This window comes from Hemitrygon akajei, chromosome 12, assembly GCF_048418815.1.
Source record: "Hemitrygon akajei chromosome 12, sHemAka1.3, whole genome shotgun sequence".
In the NCBI taxonomy this organism is placed as follows: domain Eukaryota; kingdom Metazoa; phylum Chordata; class Chondrichthyes; order Myliobatiformes; family Dasyatidae; genus Hemitrygon; species Hemitrygon akajei.
This window is the reverse complement of record NC_133135.1, coordinates 98345461-98368133: the sequence shown is the minus strand read 5'-3', so window position 1 is coordinate 98368133 and position 22673 is coordinate 98345461. Positions and strand designations below refer to the sequence as shown.

The 22673-nt window shown below is 43.4% G+C and overlaps 1 protein-coding gene across 1 annotated transcript in view; it reads left to right on the top strand.

Annotated features, from left to right (window-relative positions):
- Positions 1 to 22673, top strand: part of LOC140737314 (probable voltage-dependent R-type calcium channel subunit alpha-1E) — a 619860-nt gene that overhangs the window by 343695 nt on the left and 253492 nt on the right. The window contains 1 exon segment of the mRNA XM_073063744.1: positions 16029 to 16141. Within this exon segment, the coding sequence (XP_072919845.1) occupies positions 16029 to 16141 (113 nt within the window).

Genomic DNA, 22673 nt, shown 5'->3' with positions numbered 1-22673 from the left:
AATGTTTCAGTTTCTGACCTGAAGCATTGACTCTCATTTCTTCCCACATATGGTGTCTGCCTTTCTGAGTGTGCCCAGCAGTTTCTGCTTTTATTTCAGATTTTCAGCATCAACAATTTTATTTGATTTCGACACTGCTTCAATAGTGACCTGTTTGTATCTGCAGACGTACTGACTGACATTGTACTACACTGCCCCCCTCCCCCCGTAGTGGATAACCTACGAACTTTACATAGTGAGTGAGACTATACACCAGTAGTGTTCTACAAAAATGCTTCATGTCAGAGGTTTTCAAACTTTGTGGCTGTGGCTACAACAGCTCACTGTTGTATTGTCATAAATACAGCAAGAAAATATTCCAGGAGTTCATTCCACCCCTGGTTCATGTCAAGCTGACAAGGGACGAGGTGAACACCATGATCAGCAATCATGAGACAGTGTACCCCGACGCCCTCCCGAACATTGCAAGAACTTTAACCAGGCCTGCTTCAAGAAATCTCAGACTGACTACCACTAACATTTCACCTGTGGAACAGAGGAGGCTACAGACATGATCATTGTTAACCACCATAGCCATCAAGTGTCTATGTTTCACATTAAGTACGCCTTCTCTGCTACTCTGGACCAGTGGCAAATAGATCAGCCAAGGATGTAACCGCCATTGCTCACCACATCGTACTGGAACACTTGGAGCATATGAACACCTATGCCAGAATGCTTTTTATTGATTACAGTTCTGCCTTCAACAGCAAACTCTCTAACACGATGACCATTAAGCTACACAAACTGGGATTCAACCATCAGTTTGCAACTGGATTCTGGATTTCCTTACCAAACACACCCAGACAGTCAGACTAGGCAAGTACGTATCACCTCCCAGACCCTGAACACCGGTGTACCACAGGGATGTGTACTGAGTCCACTCCTTTACACTCTCTTCACCCCTGACTGACCCCTGCCTATGCCAACAACTCCATCATCAAATTTGCAGATGATACCACAGTGATTGGATTAATTACAAATAACAATGATCCAGAAACTGTCTGAATGGTGCAATTACCATGACCTTTCACTCAACATGAAAATAAACAAATAAATACTTATCGACTTCAGGAAATCACGAGGTATGAACAAGCTCCACGTAAATGGTGAAGCTGTGGAAAGGGCCTCCAGTTTTAAGTTCCTGGGAGTGAACATCACATTAGGAGCTCTTCTGGACCACCAACACCTCCTTGACAGTAGGGAAGGTTCTGCCGTGCCTATACTATCATAAGAGTTGAAGGAGAGCAAATCTGCCCCAAAGCTGCTGATAAACCTGTATCAATGTGTGTAACTGGGAGCATACTGACATAAGGTGTGATAGTATGGTACACTAGCTGCAACAAGATTGACCAAAAAGCACTTCAGTGGGTGATTAGGACTGCACAGATCATCCAGATATGGAAAACAATCTACAACTCACTAGAAAAGAGTAAAAGAGTCGACATTTCAGACGGAGACCCTTCATCCACACCCTGATGACTGTTCACTCTTTTCCATGCTGCTGCCTGGCCCGCTGAGTTCCTCCAGCATTTTGTGTGCGTTACTTTGATTTCCATTATTTGCAGATCTTCTCTTGTTTGTCATCAACAACTCGCGCTGTCTTTGGTGGGCTCACAACATTGTAATGGACTCAACCCACCCCAGTAATCACCTGTTCAATCTCCTACCATCTGACAGGAGATGCAGAAACATCTCTGCATGGACATCCAGACTGAGCTGGTCCCCCTGGATTGTTGTGCAACCGAACAAATCCCCAACACCCTCCCATAGTCTGTAGGAACTATGGATAATCTCAAAGTTCAATACATGGGCATGTGTACTATTTGGGTAAATGGGGCAGCTACCATCCTTTGATTACAGGGCTATTTGTTTTTTTGTTAATTTCAGCTTTAATGCTTGATGCTATTTTATATTTAATCATTGTATTTTGTAACATGGACATGTGCAGTACTTTAATGGGCAACCACTGTTTCTTTTAATTTTAGAGTTATTTGCTTTTAATTCAGGTTTAACTTAGATGTTATTCTAAATAACTAAGACAATATTTTAAATGTGTTTTTAGTAACTGAATTGCCAGTATGCTGTTTTTTACTGAATGGTGTAGCACTGTTATTTCATTGTCCTCAGCAATGCCAATAAGCTCTAACTAAGTATGCTATTCCATGTCTGCATTTTGGGAAGTCCAATCCCCTGGCTGTACTTCAACTCCTGACACTCTGGCAGAGACTGAGGACCACAGCACTACTGGAGAAGATTGCAAAAGTCTGGTCAAGGAAGGCAAAGAAGGGCTCACAGTCTGCTTTGAGACTGTTGTATATTCAGAGATTCATCTTCAGATCTGAATGAATATGCCACAGTTGTCACAGACTTCATCAAAATCTATGTTGGATGAGTGTGTGCCTTCAATAACATACTTGACATACCCAAAGCAGAAGCCATGGATAAACCAGCAGATTTGCAGTCTGCTGAGGGCTAGATCTGTGATGTTCAAGACTGGTTATCCAGAACGCTACAAGAAGTTCAGCTACAACTTATGGAAGGTAATCTTAAGAGTGAAAAAGCAGTTCCAAATAAAGTTAGAGACAGAATTGTATACATGTCAACACTGGCAGGGTTTGGATGCCATTACTTCCTACAAGACAAATCCTAACATTATAAATGGCTATAGTGCTTCACGCTCCAATAAGCTGAACACTTTTTATTCACACTTTGAAGTTAAAAATAAAACTACCCCGACAGTATCTGGCGACTCTGTGATATCTATCTCAGAGGCCAATATCAGAACATCTTTCAAGTGGGTGAACCCTCAAAAGATGTCAAGTCCCAATTGTGTACCTGGTCAGGCACTGAAAGTCTGTACTAACCTACTGGCTGGAGTTTTCAAGGACATTGTCAAACTCTCACTGCTGCAGTTGGAGGTTATGAGCTGCCTGTATGGCTATTGCCCAGTAGCACTCACATATACTGTGATAAAATACTGAGAGAGGTTGGTCATTGCTAGACTTAACTGCTGCCTGAGTAAGGTTCTGGACCTGCTGCAATATGCCTACTGCCAATAGGCCTACAACAGATGCAGTTTCACTGGCTCACGAGTCAGTCTTGGACCACCTGGACAATAGCAAAATCTGCATCAGGTTTCAACACTATCATCGTTCAATACTAATCAACAAGCTTCAAAATCTGGGCCTGTTTAATCTTTGATTAGATCCTTGACTTCCCAGTGTGAGACTTAAGTCAGCATGGATTGGAAATAAGATCTCCTCCTCTCTGACAATCAACACAGGCGCACCTCAAAGATGTGTGCGTAGCTCACTGCTCTACTGTCTACATACATGACTGCATGGCTAGGCACAGCTCAAACACCATCTATAAATTTACCAATGATAGCTGCTGTTGGCAGAATCTCAGATGGTGACAAGGAATCTTACACGAGTGAGATAGTGGTGTTGCAACATCAATGTCAGTAAGACTCAGGAATTGATGGTAGACTTCAGGAAGGGGAAGTCTGGAAAACACACACCAGTCCTCATTAAGGGGCCAGCAGTGGGAGGAGTGAGCAGCTTCAAGTTCCTGGGTATCAACATTTCTGAATATCTATACTTGGCCTAACATATGGATGCAATTACATAGAGAGCATGCCAGTGACTATATTTCATTCGGAGCTTGAGGAGATTTGATATGTCTAGCAAATTTCTACAGATGGAGAGCATTCTGATAGATTGCATTACTGTCTGATGGGGCATCTGTGCACAGAATCGGCAAAAGCTGCAGGTGGTAGTAAACTCATCCAGCTTCATCATGGTCACTAGCCTGCTCACCGCTGAGTACATATTCAAAAGGCATACATCATAAATGACCCTCATGATCCAAGATATGCCCTCTTCCCATTCCTACCACCAGGGAGGAGGTACAGGAATCTGAAGACACACACTCAATGTTTTAGGAACAGCTTCTTCCCTTCCATTATTAGATTTTTTTTAATGGTCCATGAACCCAGGAACACGACCTCACTATTTTGCTCTCTTTTTGAACTACTTATTTATGTATTAACATTTGTTATCATAATAGTTTTTTTTAATGTAGTGCACTATACTGATGCCACAAAACAACAAATTTCATGACATATCTCAGTGAAATTTCTGGTTTAAGATGACACTGCTGATGGCAAGTGACATCTTACTGGTATTTTGAAAAGCAAGAGGTTCAACTAGAAATATTATTAATTACATGTTTTCTGAAGTAAATTGTGGTAAACTTATCACCACAAATAATGAAAAGGCGAATGAAGGTGAATCTGACTGGAGAGATGAGATGGAGTTGGAGCAACTGATTCAGAGAGGAGGAATTAAAGTGAAGGAGTTTTGATGTCTGTCCACCTAACCTGGGCATGAGGTTGGATTGCTGTAAGCCAATTTTGAGAGGTCAAGAACAGCTTAGGGCTGGGTGGCAAGGTCTAGGCCCAGAGCATATCGCTGCGGCGGGGCCAGAGTCCTAAGGCGAGGCACGATCTGGTGTTTAGACAATTTAAATGCCAGCTCAGATAGACTGGAAAGGCTGGGTGTCATGACTAGGGGCAGGAGTCAGTCTGGTTTCTCTCGCTCTCCCATGATGATCATTTCTCTCTTCGCGGCACTGAGGCAGTGAGACTGCCCTAGTGGCTGTGCTTCGTGTTTGTGAGCTTCGCTGCAGTTTACCCTAGTAAAATGATGAACTGAGACCGAGGCTTTGGGCCTATGTTGGCTGCTCGGGGACTCGGAGCCTATGAACTCAATCTGGTTCAGAATGCTGTTGTTTGCTTCTATTATTTGCATGATTTGTGTTTTTTCTCTCTCTTTCCCTGTGCATTGGGTGTTGATCTTTAATTTTTTTAGTGATCCTATGAAACTTCTCCCCTGTCACCTTAAACCTATGCTCTCTGGTTCGTGATTTCCCCAGTCCTGGGAAAACGACTGTGTCCATTCATTCGATTGATAGCCCTCATGATTTTATACACCTCTGAAAGATCACCATCATTCTGCCTCAGTGAATAAAGTCCAGCCTGCTCATCTTCTCTCCATCACTCTGTCTCAGCAACATACTCACAAATCTCTGCTGGGCTCTTTCCAGCTTAATGGCATCTTTCCTGTAGATGGGTGATCGAGGCTGAATACCATATTCCACATGTGGCCTCTGCAATATCTTGTGTGTCTGTTTCTCCAATATTACTAGCTCTGTTTCTGGATTCAGAGCCTTGTTAGTATCACGTGACCGTACCTGGTCCTGGGCTGCTCTAGATTCCAGCATCTGCAGTCCCAATATTACTCCAATATTGTATGATTTCATATTATAGTGACGCTGTATAACTCTGCCTGGTTTACTCTTCCTGTGGAATGGTCCAACTGTGTCTGTTGACAGATATCTGCATGGGAAGCAGTACCCTAGTGATTAAATTATTGCTGTAGTAATCCAGAGAGCTGGCCTAATGGTTTGAAAACACAAGTTCAAATCCCTCCATGGCAACGGGAGAAATTTAAATACTGTTATTAAATAATTAAGCATAAAAAATGATATTAATAATGGTGACCATGAAACTGGCAGATTGTCAAAAATGTCCATCTGGCACATGGTTGTCCTCCAGGGAAGGAAATCTCTCTTATTACCAGTCTGGCTCATACAGGGCACACTACAAAGTGGTTGGCTTCTAACTGTGCTTTGAAAGGGCCCCATACTGCTACTTCAGAAGGCAATGAGCTTTGGCTCAGGCAGCAGGTTTAGACATTGAATAGGCACACCCAATCTGTAATTCTGAGAAGTCCCTTCTCACCCAAGACTGATGCCCTCAGCTGAAAGAGCTCTTCCACAGAATAGTCCAGCAGCAATGTGACATAGCAATCCTCAAGGCTTTTTGGCAAGAACTCATATTCCACCATCACTACCTCTGATCACTGGATACTCCCAGCTTAAAAGTACCCAAGTTAATTACAGCCCATAGTTACAAGCGAGCATGTGGAAGACTAATGGGATGGATTTGCCAGATGCTGCAGGGCTGCAGGCACCTTTTGCCACATTTCTGACCTGACCTGTGAACTGCAAATAGTATCCGGAATGGAGTGCTGCCAAAACTGGGGGGGGGGGGTGGGGGGGTACCGGTGGTGTATGCAGGAGGAAGTGTGATATTCCTTAGTTTTTTCTGCAAACCTGAAGTTTCCTGACATTAGGGCAGATTACCCTTCCTCAGTACATGTAGAGACATAGAGTCATAGTACACCACAGCACAGAAACAGGCCCTTCAGTCCATCTAGTCCAGGCTGAAATATTATTCTACCTAGTCCTATCGACATGCACCTGGACCATACCCCTCTCATCCAGGTACAGTTCCTATCCAAATTTCTCTTCCAGTAACATGGCGGCACACTCGAACACAGCAGCTACTCTGGGTCCAATCACTTGTTCATCTTGTATGTCTGTTTTTACAATTGCAAGTCACTGCTGGATACTAAGAACATCAAGTACTGCAACACTATCCTGTCAGCAAGCTGCTCAGTAGCGATGGAGCTGGACTTATTGCATACTGTAGTTGTGTTGTCGTCTGGACTTGTTATGCACTGTTGGGCAGTGCAAGTGATTGTCTTGGATGTTTTTATTGTAATCGCAAGACCCTGGTAGACATTGGTAACGTAGAATGCTGCAAGTCTGGTTCACTGGTTCATTGGTGAGACTGGTGGGGGGGGATGTTGTGTTCCCTTGGTTGTGGTGAGGACCAGTCCAAGGCCGTGGGGTCACTTGTTGCAACTGACCAGGAGAGGAGATGCTGAGGCAATGTGAGAGAGCCCCTGCGGGGCTCGCTGGAATTCATACGCTGGAGTTAGCGGAGCGTCCAGCCGCTCGGTGCTACCCAGTTTTCACTCGGTGGAAGAACATGCTGGGCCAGGACAACTTACCATCAATTCTGCAGTCATGGCACTCAGGCACTTGGGCTATATGTTTGTTTTTTTCTTTATGACTGTTTTTTCTGAAACAAACCATCATCATCATGTGCCATGTTGTATGACATGGGTGATCATGGTCTTGACCATAATTGTTCTTGGCAAATTTTTCTGCTGAAGTGGTTTGCCGTTGCTTTTTTCTGGGCGGTGTTTTAACAAGACAGGTAACCCCTGCCATTATCAATACTCTTCAGCGATTGTTTGCCTGGTATCAATAGTTGCATAACTGGGACCAGCTGCTCATATAACCATCCACCACCTACTCCCATGGCTTCCCATGACCCTGATTGGGAGGCTAAGCACCTTGCCCAATGGTGACCTCTAGACCAGCGTCTTACACCTCTTTTGGTAGAGACATATCTCCACCCTACCACCCAGAAACTGCAACCATATGTGCCATTGGTGCTATGTGCAGTGTACTGTGTGCTGCTCGAAATGTGCTTTGCACCTTTTTCCAGAGGAGTGCTTCTTCATTTATCTATTCTCATGTGTAATTGAATGATAATTAAACTTGAACTTAAATGTTGCAATCAAACCCGCATCCTCCACTTCCACTGGCAGCTCGTTTCACACTCTCACCACCCTCTGAGTGAAGAAGACTCCCCCTCATGATCCCTTTAAACATTTCACCTTTCACCCTTAACCCATGACCTCTAGTTTTAGTCTCACCCAACCTCAGTGGGAAAAAAGCCTGCTTGCATTTACCCTATCTATACCCCTCATTATTTTGTATGCCTCTATCAAATCTCCTCTCGTTTTCTATGCTCTTGGGAATAAAGTCCTAACCTACTTAACCATTCCCTATAACTCAGGGTTTCAAGTCCTGGCTATGCCAATGTAAATTTTCTCTGCACTCTTTCAGTCTTCTTGACATAATTTCTCAGAATGTAGAGCAAAAAGCAAGGAATGAACTCCCATTATCCTTCCACATACTTGACAGGCTAGAACTCCAGAGCTGATGACAGACCATAACTCTGCTCACTCAAGGACCTATTGTAAATGTTAATGATTGCATTGATAAGAATGACTGTTACCCTTTTCTCATGAAGAAATGGTCCCACCTCTACACTGTAGGCATCCTCCATTGTGTTTTCTGCTCAATGTGATCAATTCCAGTTAGCAGGCAGGAGACATCAAAGACTGGAGCAACAAACAAGATGCAGAAGGAACTCAGTGGACCAGGCAGCATCTGTGGAGGAAACTGGACAGATAACAGCACTAGAACTGCATTCTACCATAATTTGTAACTCCTTAGCCATACATTAAACTGTATAATCTTCCGATTTTTGGTGTCACAAGCCACGTGGCACGGATAGCAATCCTGTGATCACAACCCTTGAAATTAGTTTAGAATTTAAACTAATTTGATAGGGGGATGCGGACTAGAGTGATAGGGCTGAGGGTGGGGAAGTTGGCGCCCCATCCGAGTTGATGCAGTGTGTAGTGAGACTGTAAAGAAGGACAGGCAGATGATAAGGCAAAATTGCAATCGATAGAATGGGTTGAGGTGTAACGTGGAGGAAAAATTGAAAAATGTGACAAATATAGGACTGAAGGTGTTATATTTGAACGCATGCACTATATGGAATAGGGTAGATAATCTTGTAGCACAGTTAGAAATTGGCAGATATGATTTTGTGGGCATTACTGAGTGATGCCAGAAAGAAGATTATGGCTGATAGCTTAACATCCAAGGATACACGTTATATCAAAAGGAAAGGCAAGAGGCAGGTAGGCAGAGGGTGTGGGATGGCTCTGTTGGCAAATAATTAAATCAAATCCTTAGAAAGAGGTGATCAGAAGGTGTAGAATCCTTGTGGATAGAGCTAAGGAACTGCAAGGGAAAAAAGACCCTGATGGGAGTTATATGCAGGCCTCTAAGCAGTAGCCAGCATGTGGGCTGCAAATGACAACTGGAGATAGAAAAGGCATGTAAAAAGGGCAATCTTACACTATTCGTGGGGGGGGGGGGGGGTGCATTATATGATGCAGATATGTACTTTCATCCAGCAGTGTGATAAATATATCTCAAAGTAGTATTCTAAAGGGAGGATAAGGCAACCATGGCAGAAAAGCGAAAGAGAGGGATGTATAATATAGCAAAAATTAATGGTAAGTTAGAGGATTGGAAAGCTTTTAAAAACCAACAGAAAACAACTAAAAAAGCAATAATGAGAAAAAAGGTGAAACATAAAGGTAAGGTACTCAATAATGTAAAAGAGGTTATCAAAGTTTTTTCAGATATATAAAGAGTTGATATTGGACTGGTGGAAAATAACACTGGAGAAGTAGTAATAGGGTCCAAAGAAATGGTGGATAAACTTAGTAAGTATTTTGAATCAGTCTTCACTAGGGAAGACACTAGCAATCTGCCAGAAATGAGTGCAGTTGCTATTACTAAGGGGAAGGGTCTAGGGAAGCTGAAGGGCCTGAAATAACAGGCAGGATAGATAAAGGAGAGATAGTCGATGTTGTTTACTTGGATTTTCAGAAGGCCTTACACAAAGAGTTATACATGAGATTGCTAAACAAGATAGGAGCCCGTGGTATTACTGGAAAGATACTAGCATGGATAGAAGGTTGGCTGAATGGCAGGAGGTAAAGATTGAGAATGAAGGGGGCCTTTTCTGGTTGGTAACCGGTGGCAATGGTGTTCCACAGGGGTCTATTTTGGGTCCACTTCTTTTAACGTTATATGTCAATAATTTGGATGATGGAATTGATGGCTTTTGGCCAAGTTTGGGAATAATACAAAAATAGACAGAGGGGCAGATAGTGTTGAGGAAACAGGGAGACTGCAGAAGGACTTAGTCAGATTAGGAGAACAGGCAAAGAAGTGGCAAATGGAACTATATATAGGGAAGTGTATGGTCATGCACTTTGGTTGAGGCAATAATGGTATAAACCACTTTGTAAATGGGGAGAAAATTCAGAAATCAGAGGTGCATAGGGACTTGAGAGTCCTTGTACAGAATTTCCTAAAGGTTAACTTGCAGGTTGAGTTGGTGGTAAGGAAACTAAATGCAATGTTGGCATTAATTTCTAGAAGATTAGAATATAGGGATGTGATGTTGAGGCTTTGTAAAGTCATTGGTACTTGGAGTATTGTGGCAGTTTTGAGCCCCTTATCTAGGACAATGATGTGCTGGCATTGGAGAGGTTCATGAAAATGGTCCCAGGAATGAAAGGGGTCATGTATGAGGGCCTGTACTCACTGGAGTTTGGGACAATGAGTGGGATCTCATTGAAACCTAACAAAAATTGAAAGGCCTCGATAGAGTGGATGTGGAGATGATCTAGTGGGTGAGTCTTGGACCAAAGGGCACTGCCTCAGAATTGAAGGACATTCCTTTAAAACAGAGATGAGGAGGAATTTCTTTACCCAAATGCTGGTGAATATGTGGAATTCACAGCTGCAGGTGGTTGAGTAGGTGAACACCAAGTCACTGAGTATATTTAAAGTGGAGGTTGATTCTTGATTACTAAGGGCAACAAAAATTATGGGGAGAAGTGGTTGAGAGGATTAATAAATCAGCTCTATTTCTGCTCCTCTACCTTATGGTCACAGGAAGCTGATGTTAGAAGAAGACCCCTTGCAATGGTTTTCCGTTTTACAGAGAGAGGAAGGTCCCTCTGCAATTACTCACGATGGATTATCTTCTTTTTTGAAGATGGTCACGATTACAGTATATCTGAGCTTATCCGCTCTGCTCTTCTCTTCCCAGAGGGAGAAGATGATGAGACCCCAGATGAGCTCATTCTCACAGCCATCCACTTTATGGTTGCCTCTAAAACAGGCTTATCTTCGCAGTAAATCTGCAATATCCTAGCACGCTATTAGGTGGTGTTGGATTGGCAGATTTTATTTAACTCTGGTAGATAATTTGAGTCATGCACAACTTGGACTGAAGAGCTTGCTTCTGCACTGTGTAACTCCATTGGATATTACCCCAAATAATACCTTCAAACACTTGTCAGAATCAGGTTTATTAGCACTGGCATGTGTTGTGAAATTTGTTAACTTAGCAGCAGCAGTTCAATGCAATACATAATATAGAGGAAGAAGAAGAAAAAATAAATAAAAGAAAATAAAATAATAATAAATAAATATATCATTTACAGTATATGTATATTGAATAGATTAAAAACTGGACCAAAACAGAAATACCGGTAATATATATTTAAAAAGTGAGGTAGTGTTCATGGGTTCAATATCCATTTAGAAATTGGATGACAGAGGGGAAGAAGCTGATCCTGAATCGCTGAGTGTGTGCCTTCAGGCTTCTGTACCTCCTACTGGATGGTAACAATGAGAAAAGGGCATGCCCTGGTTGCTGGAGGTCCTTAATAATGAACACTGCCTTTCTGAGACACTGCTCCCTAAAGATGTCCTGGGTACTTTGTAGGCTAGTTCCCAAGATGGAGTCAACTAAATTTACAACCCTCTGCAGTTTCTTTTGGTCCTGTGCAGTAGCCACTCCATACCAGACAGTGATGTAGCCTGTCAGAATGCTCTCCATGGTACAATTATAGAAGTTTTTGAGTGTATTTGTTGACATACCAAATCTCTTCAAACTCCTAATGAAGTATAGTCACTGTCTTGCCTTCTTTATAATTGCATCGATATGTTGGGACCAAGTTAGGTCCTCAGAGATCCTGACACCCAGGAACTTAAAACTGCTCACTCTCTCCACTTCTGATCCCTCTGAGGATTGGTATGTGTTCCTTTGTCTTACCCTTCCTGAAGTCCACAATCAGCTCTTTCGTCTTACTGATGTTGAGTGCAAGGTTGTTGCTGTGACACCACTCCACTAGTTGGCAGATCTCGCTCCTGTACACCCTCTCGTCTCTATCTGAGACTCTACCAACAATGGTTGTATCATCAGCAAATTTATAGATGGTATTTGAGCTGTACAGTCATAGGTATAGAGAGAGTAGAGCAGTGGGCTAAGCACACATCCCTGAGGTTGATCATCAGCGAGGAGGAGATTTTTATCACCAATCCACACACATTGTGGTCTTCTGGTTAGGAAGTCGAGGATCCAATTGCAGAGGGGAGTTTTGAGGCCCAGGTTCTGTAACTTCTCAGTCAGGATTGTGGGAATGATGGTGTTAAATGCTGAGGTATAGTCGATAAACGGCATCCTAACATAATTGTTTGTATTGGCCAAGTGGTCTAAAGCCATGTGAAGAGCCATTGTGATTGCATTTGCCGTTGACTTATTGTGGCAATAGGCAAACTGCAATGGGTCCAGGTCCTTGCTGAGGCAGGATTTCAGTCTAGTCATAACCAACCTCTCAAAACATTTCATCAGGGTTGATGTGAATGCTACCGAGCGATAGTCATTAAGGCAGCTCACATTATTCTTCTTAGGCACTGGTATAATTGTTGCCTTTTTGAGGAAAGTGGGAACTTCTGCCTGTAGCAGTGAGAGGTTGAAACTGTTCTTGAATACTCCCGCCAGTTGGTTGACACAGGTTTTCAGAGCCTTACCAGGTACTCCATTGGGACCTTCCGCCTTGCGACAGTTCACCCTCTTTAAAGACAGTCTAACGTCAGCCTCTGAGACAGAGATCACAGGGTCATCTGGTGCAGCAGAGATCTTCACAGCTGTGGTAATATTTTCCCTTTCATAGTGGGCATAGAAGGCATTGAGTTCATCTGGTAGTGAAGCATCGCTGCCATTCATGCTATTGGGTTTCGCTTTGTAGATATTAATGTCTTACAAACCCTGCCAGATTTGTTGTACATCCGATGTAGCCTCAAACTTCGTTCAAAATTGCCTCTTCACCCTTGAAATAGCCCTCCACAAATCATATCTGGTTTTCTGGTACAGACCTGGGTCGCCGAACTTAAATGCCACAGATCTAGCCTTCAGCAGACAATGTACCTCCTGGTTCATCCACGGCTTTTGGTTTGGGAATGTATAGTAAGTCTTTGTAGGCACGCTCTCATCCACATAGATTTTAATGAAGATGGTAACAACTGCAGCATATTCATCCAGGTTCGAAGATGAATCCCTGAATACAATCCAGTTCACCGATTCAAAACACTCCTGTGCTTCCCTTGTCTACTGGTGCTGCAGTCTTCAGTTTCTGCCTGTACTCAGGGAGTAGAAGTACATCCAGGTGATCAGACTTCCCGAAGTGAGGGCGTGGAATAGCACGGTAGGCATTCCTGATGGTGGTGTAGCAATGGTCCAGTGTGTTGTTTCCTCTGGTGTTGCAAATGATCTGTTGATGGTAGTTGCTTAGTGATTTTTCCAAACTGGCCTGGTTAAAATCCCCCAAGACGATGGTGAAGCTGTTAGGGTGCGCTGTTTCATGCATGTTGATCCCATTGCTCAGATCATCTAAAGCCTGATTGACATTGGTCTGAGGTGGAACGTATACTGCTGCCAAAATTATCCTGGAAATCTCCCGTGGTAGGTAAAAGGTGAATTGTAATTCATCTTTTAGATTTGAGTAGTGTAATGAACTTTCTAGTGAATCAGTTCAGTTTAGAAAGAATGTGGGACTGAGTATAGGGAGATGTTAAATAGGGAAGGACTTTATTCATTGTAACATAGGAGAATGGAGGGTGATCTTATAGAGGTGTATAATATCAAAAGAGGCAGAGATAGGGTAAAAGTGCACAGGGTTTGGGAATCAATAACTAGAGGGCATTGGTTTGAGTTAAGAGGGAAGAGATTTAGAATATAGAACTGTTAAACACAGAAACAGGTCCTTTATCCCACAATGTTGTGCCAAACCAATTAAATTAGTAATAAAATGGCCAACTAAACTAATCTTTTCTGCCGACTCAATGCCCATCTCCTTCTATTTTCCTCATATTCATGTGTCTATTTAAACGTCTCATAAAGGTCTGGAATGTTTCTGCCTCCACCATCCCAGGCAGCGCATTCCAGGTACCCACCACTCTCTGAGTAAACAACAGAAAGACTTAGTTTATATCATGGAAGTTGAAGTCTCTCATGATAACAACCCTATTATTTTTACACCTTTCCTTAATATGCCTCAATGTCCCAGTGGCTATTAGGGGGCCTGTCGTATAATCCCAACAGAGTGATTGAATCCTTCCTTTCTTTGAGATCTACCCATACAGACCCAGTGGACAAGCCCTCCATTCTGTTCCCTTGCGTACAGCTGTGAAATTGCCCCAGGTTAGTAATATAACTCCACACTCCTCTTTTACCTCCCTCTCTAACATTGAAACCCTGAGACATTAAGCATTCATTCATGCCCCTCTCTCAACCAGGTCTCTATAATGGACACAACATTACAGTTCTGTATACTGATCCAAGCTCTAAGTTCATCACCTTTACCCATAATACTGCTAGCATTAAAATAGGCACAATTCAAACTATCTGTCACATCCGAGACTCCACTCCCATACCAGTTCTTCAACCACTCATTCATCTGAACTATCAACCTATTCCTGCCCTGATTAGTATGTGACACTGGGACTAATCCAGAGATTACTGCCTTGGATGTCTTCCCTAATTCCTTATACTCACTGTGCAGGACTTTCTACCCATGTGATTGGTGCCAATGTGCACCACGACCTCTAGCTGCTCACCCTCCCTCCTGAGAACATTGTGCAGCTGCTCTGAGATGTCCTGGACTCTAGCACCTGGGAGGCAACACACCATCCTGGCATCTCTTTCAATGCCACAGAATCTCCCGTCCAGCCCCCTAACTGTTGATTGTCCAATCACAATCACTCTACCTGACTTTACCCTTCCCTGTTGAGGCTTAGAGATAGCCACGGTGACATTGGCCTGGCAGCTGCTGCTGCTGTGCCCTGATAGGACAACCCCCAGCAGAATCCATATGGGTATATTTGCTGCTGAGGGGAATGGCCACAGGGGGACCCTGCACTAACTGCTTACTGCCTAACTTCTCCCGATGGTCACCCATCTACTGTCTAAAACCTTTATCACCTCAGTAAATGTCTCATTATTGAGGTTTTCAGGAGCTGAAGTAGGGTGCACTTCCTGCAGATGTTGTCACCGGCACCCTGTGTCTTGCAGGAGGAGCATTCCATTGCCTTAACTGCCATCCTGCCTACATGTTATACCTTTGGCTACGACTTCTTACGGCTAAGTTGTACAATTAATTAAATGAGTCTAAATGAATCAGTACCCTTAGCTTCTGCCTGTTCTCACCAAAGATGTTGAGCCAAAGCCTGACCACTTGAAACCCTGGCCCACTCACACAATGGTAGCTCTGATCTTTATTGTGCCCTGTTATGTTATTGATAACCTTGGCAATCTCTCTCCTGGCAAGCAACTCCCAACAAGCCCCGGTCACTCTTTAAACTTGGTGTGTAAATTCCACAAGGAACTGTCTCCAACTCCCTCTGCAATCTCCTGCTCCACAGTTTAATAGGAGCTTGAGGAGCATCCGTTTCACCCAGAGAAATGAACCACCAGAGTAGGTAGTTGACGTGAACAGCATTTTAAAGGCATTTGGACAGGAAGTGTCAAATATGGGCAGCTCATTCACACTCAAGACACAGACATAAACATCCTTGTTCTTTTCTTGTCCTTTCATCCAATATTGCTTTTATTCCAGGTGTACTGTGTTACTCTGTCTAGTGTTAGAACTTGTCAGTCCTCTGTTGAACTGTTTGATCACACTAGTTTCAGATCTTTGCAAACAGTCTGCTATCAGACACAACCATACCATGACAGAGTTTTTGCACTAATGCTGTTACTAATCTAAATCTGCAGGCTGGTCTACATCCTCATCTCTCTCTTGGCCTGTTTCTTGTCTGTTCCCTCATGGGTGTCTCATCCTGTCTCCCAGCTTGTATTCCATTCTATATCCCAATCTGTCCGTCATGCTGGCTTGTAGTCTGTATCCCCGTCTGTTTCAGACAGATTGCAGCCTGCATCCCAGTATTTTCCTGCACCCTGGTCTATGTCTCAGCCAGTGTCCCAGAGTATACCAAGTCCTTGTATCATTGTCTCTCCTAACTCCTGGTTTCCACCTCTAATTCAATCCTTTGCTTAGCAGGTTATTATCGGCAGTATATTTGACGTCGTGTGGACGATAATTCGGCCAGAAACATCATTTGGCATCAGCGTTCTCCGTGCATTGAGATTGCTCCGAATTTTCAAAATCACAAAGTAAGTGGAAGTTAGACTAGGAACTTCTGTCAGATTTCTGACACTGGGACCATCTCCTTGTGTGTTCCCACGCACTGCGGCTGATGGGAATATATAATGGGGGAAAAGGAATGGCAGGCAAATTGAACAGATGCTTTGGTCTGTCCTTGTGGAAGAAAACATACAATGTTGCCAGAAACACTGTATAAGGGAACAAAGATCTAGTAAGGATGAGGAAATAGAAGCAAATATTCAATGAAACAATTGAAAAGTGAGTTGCAATTCAAATCAAGTTTATTGTCAAGTGCAGAATTTTAGTAAGATACAGGTTCAATGAAAAGCTTGCTGTGGTATCACAGGCAATTAATTGCAGGCACACACAGAACTTGAGTTATACAATACAGTGAAAAGGGAAAAACTAAAAGACTGCAAAAAAGAAAGATATTAATGCAAAAAAAAAACACATTTAGAGACAAACCTCGCAGTGTTTCTTTGCTGAAGTAAGATCAGGGTTGCGCAGGGGAAGGGAAGAAGAACCTGCTGGTTTCAGGAAGGCACATGAAGGTGTGGGACTCAAGACTTCTCTACCTCCTGCCTGACAGCAGCTAGGAGAGGGTGTGAGCCATGATGATAGACATCTTGAGCTAGCCTTGTCTGTAAATGCTGTCAGTGGTGGGGAGGCTGTGCCTATGACCAACCTAACTGTGTCCATTACTCTCTGCAGCCTCTTGCATTCCTGTGCATTGGAATTATTATTCCAGGCCATGATGCAGCCAGTGAGGATATTTTCAACAATGCACAAGTTTGTGAGAGAATCTGGTGACATGCCAAATCTCCTCACACTCCTCAGAAAGCAGAGGTACTGGTATGCCTTCTTTGTGCTGTGTCTAGTTCAGGTCATCTAAGCCATTTATGCTATGAGTTTAAAGCTGGTATCCCTCTTCTTCTCTGTCCCACCAGTGGAAACTGGTACAGGGTCTTCCGACTTAATGTTCTGAAGTCAGTGATTAGTTCCCTGCACTGAAAGCAAATAAATGACAAAGATCTAGTCATCTTTCTCCCAGACTTTTGAAGGAAGTAACAATGGAGACAGTAAATGCTATATCATCAGAAATTCTATCAGTTTTAATTGTTCCTGTGGGTTGGAGGACAGCAAATGTAATTCCACTACCTAAGGATAGTGAAAACAGGAAATTGGCAGCCTGTTGGCATAACATCATTGGCAGGGAAGGTGCTGGAGCTTGTGATAAGGATTGCAACTCCAGAACAAGCTGCAAAGAATAATAGGATTTTGCAATGACAGCCTGGATTTATGGAAACAAAACACACTAGGAAATGCCTCAAATAGGCTGTGTCTGCGGAAGGAGAAATGGAGTTAACTATCAATTAAAACGCCCTTTGCTAGAAGGGAAGGCGATATTCAGATGCAAGTAGGGTGGGGGAGGGTATTATCTCTGACAGAGTGAAACTGAGATACCGACATAGACAAAACAATGTGAAAGCTGTGAAATGCAGAGCAATAAAACATGCCCAACAGGTCAGCGTGGGAATGTCTCAGAAATAAAGGGGGGAAAGTGGGATTAAAGACCAAACAAGCTGAGCTAATATCACAGATGATTGACAGATACAGACTAATTATATTACCTGAAGTTGTAGAGTTCAACATGAAATCAAACAGTTTTACTGATCTTCTGGGTGGTTTGAGGATGCAACTCATAGAATAGGTAGAGAAGAACTGGGGATATGATGCATTGGAAGTAACAGCAAATCATTCAACACACAGACCGTTGTTAGATCCTCACAGGACCCACAGACCATAACTCAATCCTCACCGGACCCACAGACCATAACTCAATCCTCACCGGACCCACAGACTGTAGCTCAATCCTCACTGGATCCTGCACAAGAAAAGCAGCTCTTCACTAGTTTTCCCCAGAAGTACTAGCTCTTAGTTCATTTCCATGTCCTGACACCTGCCCTCCATTAATTGCTATAAATAGAGAACTGTTCCTCCCTGACTCCAGCACACACTGGGACCAGCATCTCAGTTCCTCTATGTTGGTGCTAGCATAATCCATTCACCAGTTGAACCACATAGTGTCAGACTCTTCCTTGGTTCTCTTAGGAGAGAAGCAGCACTGGTTCTTCTACTGGACCTTCACAGGTAAAAACACAGAGTCACCAGGGTCTTACTGGCACATTGATACCAGTATGTCATTGGGACCCACAATGACACCAATGTATCACTGGTCCTCACACTGTACATTGGAACTGGGGTCTTACGGGTATTCCTACAGGGATTAAAGCTGCTCACTATATCTAGCACAGAGGGACGAGCACCCCCTTCGATTCTCCACACTGGAACAAGCTCTTAACTGATTTCTAAACAAAGTAATTTGCTCTTCCATGGTTCCCACAAACTGGGGCCAACTCCACACTGGTTCTTTCATATCCTCCTCTTTGTTGCTGCTCTTGTGCTGTAGCCTTTACCTCCCTGGCCTCGGCTCCTCACTGCTTCCCACTTCTGCTATGACCTCTCAGTCTCTGTCCTTCGACACTGTAATGAGGGAAAACAAATCATCTTCCAGCTAGGCAATTTGTAGCCATTTGAACTCCAGAATGAAATCAATAATTTTAGATGATCAGCTTTTCCAATTAGAATCAAAACCAAAACCGACCGTTAACCTTTACTCTGTTTATTCCTTTTCGCAGATGCTATCTGATCTGCTGTCTCTTTGGAATTCTCTTTTATTTCAGATTTCCAGAAACTACATTATTCTTAAAGAGTTGTGGAGTATTACAGCCCCTTTAGCGCAGCTCCTCTATGCTGACTGTGATGCCCACCAAGCTGATAACATTTGCCTGTATTTAGCCCATATTCCTCCAAATAATTCCTGTGCGTGTACCTATCCAGGTGCTTTTAAATGTTGTTATTGTACTTGGGCAACCACTTCCTCTGGCAGCTCATTACATATTCAGTATCTACCACCGTCTGCATAGAACATAGAATAGTACAGCACAGAAACAGGCCCTTCAGCCCACAATGTTGTGTCAAACCAGCTAAAAAGCAAATCAAAAACATCCAGACACTAATCCCTCCCATCTACATTATGTCCATATCCCTCCATCTTCCTTACATTCATGTGCCTATCCAAACGCAACTTAAAAGCCTCTAATGTATTTGCTTCAACCGGCATATTAGGCAGTGTATTCCAGATGTCTGCATCTCTCTGAGTAAAAGTTTTACCTTTCACAGCTCCTTTGAAAATGCCCCTTCTCACCTTCAATACATGCCCCTTGGTATCAGATATTCAATCCTGGGAAAAAGATACTGTCTGTCCACTCTATCTCCGCCTCTCATAATCTTGTAAGCCTCTATCGGATCTCTCCTCAGCCTCTGACGCTCCAGAGAAAACAACCCAAATTTATCAGCCCCTTTGATAGCGCGTGCCCCCTAAACCAGGCAGCATCCTGGTGAGGAATTGATTCCCCACCAGTTCAGGTGCAATCTGTCCACCTTGCACAGATCATTCTTTTCCCAGAAAAGGTTCTAATGATCAAAGAAACCCTGTCCCCTGTGCCATCTTCTCAGCCACCATTCATCCATGCTATCACCCCATTCCTACCTGCACTAGCCATGGCATAGGGAGTATTACCTTAGAAGTCCTTCTCTTCAGCCTCTTCCCTACCTCTATACGCTCACTGTGTAGGACCTCTTCCCCTTTTCTGCTTATGTTACTGGTGCCAATATGCACCACAACCTCTGGCTGTTCCCCCTTCCCCTTGAGAATATCCTGCATCTGCTCTGATACATCATGGACCCTGGCACATCGGAGGCAAAACACTATCCTGGTGTCCCTTTTGGAGTAACAGAATCTCCTATCAGTGCCCTATAAATACAGTACCACCTGACTTCACCCTTTCCTGTCAAGCCTCAGAGCTGGCCATCTGTTTGCTACTGTCATGATCTGATGAGTTATTCCCTCACCACCCCAGCAGTCTCCAAAGAGGAATACTTGGCCACAGGGGAACCCTGCACTGACTTCTTAATCCCCATATCTCTCCTGGTGGTCACCCATCTACTGTCCCAAGGCTGTACTCTGGGTGTGCTCTTCAAATGTTTCATCTAAAATATTTTCAGCCTCCTGTATGATTCTGATTACATCAAACTCCAGCTCCAACTCTTTGATCTGGTCAGTCTGGGCTGAAGCTGAGTGCACTTCCCACAGATGTAGTCATCTAGGAAACCATCAAATATCCCAAATTCCCACGTCTGACAGGAGGAGCATTCCATCCTGACTACTCTATACCAAAAAAAAAGAAAAAGGCTTGCCTCTTCTTAAGTGTGCCTCCGCCTGTTCTCGCTGAAGTCTGTTAAGCCAAAGCCTCCCCACTCTATCACTGGCATACTCCAACAATGTCCGCTCCACTTGAGCTTACCGTCCCTTTATTTGCAGCTGAGTTTAGGCCACACCTGCACAGCCCAAAAAACAGCCCTTACCTGAATCTGTTCCTTTTATACTCTCTCTCCCAACTTCCATCGGGCTCAAACTCCGACATTCACATTCCCTACAGCTGAGCTAGCAAAAAAAGACTGGATTTTTCCAAGTCTGCTGTTTTTGTATTCACACTCCAAACTTCAGTAAGCCTCTGATACCGACACTTACCGTACTAGTGCAAGCCAAATAGACCAGCTTTACTTGAATCTGCTCCTTTTATTCCCTTTCTCCCAATTGTATGACCATCAGGTCCCTTGGTCCTAGACTCCTCCACTAGGAAAGATTAACTTTTTGTGCACTTCTATATGTTTTTGATATTTGATAGGTTTCACTGATATACCCCCTCATTTGCCTTACAAAGCCTCAGCATTACATCCTTGCTTTTATATTCTGGACTTCTCAAAATGAATGCTAACATTGCATTTGCCTTCCTTACCACCGACTCAACCTGCAAATTAACTTTTAGGGGATCCTGTACGAGGATTCCCTAGTCCCTTTGCACTTCTGACTTCTGCACTTGCTTCCTGTTTAGAAAATACTCTATGCTTTTATTCCAGCTACAGGACCATACACTTCCCTACACTCAATTCCATCTGCCAGATCTCTGCCCATTCTCCTAATCTGTCTGAATCCTTCTACAGACTCCTTGCTTCCTCAACACTACCTGTCCTTCCACCTATTTGCGTATTGCCCGCAAACCTGGCAACAAAGCCATCAATTCCATCATCCGTATAAAGTAAAAAGAAGCGGTCCCAACACAGACCCTTATAGAACACCAGTAGTAACCTACTACCAATCAGAAAAGGCTCCCTTTATTCCCACTCTTTGCCTCCTGCCTCTTCTATCCATGCTAGTATCTTTCATATGATACCGTAAGTTCTTGTTTTGCCTAGCAACCTCATTTATGGTACCTTGTCAAAGGCTTTCCAAATATCCAAGTAAACAACATCCACTAACTCTCCTTTGTCTATTCTGCCTGTTATTTCATCAAAGAATTCCAGCAGATTTTTCAGACAAAAACTCAATAGTCTATAACCCAAGGCTCCCCCTCCCCACTGAGTCCTGGCAGCATCTCATTAATCTTCTTTGCACTCTTTCCAGTTCGATATCTTTCCTGTAACAGGGCAACCAAAACTGTACACAACACTCCAATTCATTAACACGAGAGATAATGCAACACACACAAAATACTGGAGGAACTCGACAAGTGATGTGGCATATATGGAGGGAAATAAGCAGTTGATGCTTCAGCAACTGGATAAGAAAGAAGCATAAACCAAAATAAAAACAATGGTGGTGAGGGGCTAGAGTGGAGTAGGGGCAGGTGATAGGTGAGGCCAAGTGAAGGAGAAGATTGGGGGGAGGATAGAATGGAATAAGAAGTTGGGAGAGGATAGGTAGAAGAGGTAAAGGGTTGAAGAAGGAATCTTAACAGGAGAATGCAGTAGACTATTAACGAAAAGGAAGGAGGTGGGAAGCCAGAGGGAGGTGAGGAGAAGAGAATGGAGTGAGTGGGTAACCAGATGAGGAATAGCAAAAAAGGGAGAAGAAGGGAAGGGAGAAAATTACCACAAATTAGATAAATCAATGTTCGTGCCATCGAGTAAAAGGCTACCCAGACAGAATATGAGGAGCTGCTCCTCCAACCTGAGTTTGGCCTAATTGTGGCAGTAGAGGAGACCATGGGCAGAAATGTTAAAATGGAAATGGGATGTTGAATTGAAATGGGTAGCCACCAAGAGATCCTACTTTTTGCGACTGACAGAGTGAAAATGCTCAACAAAGAGGTCCCCCAATCTACATTATGTCTCACAATGGTGATGGCGCCTGTTCTTTGAAGAAGGAAGATAACTTAGATTTTCTGAAATGGAAAGCCTCATCCTGAGAACAGATACAGCAGAGAATAAGGAACTGAGAAAAGGTAACAGGAATTTTACAAGTGGCAGGATGGAAAGAGGTATAGTCAGATAGCTCTGAGAGTCAGTGGGTTTGTAAAAGATAACAGTAGATAGTCTTCCTCCAGAGATGGACACAGAGAGACCAAAAAAGGGGAG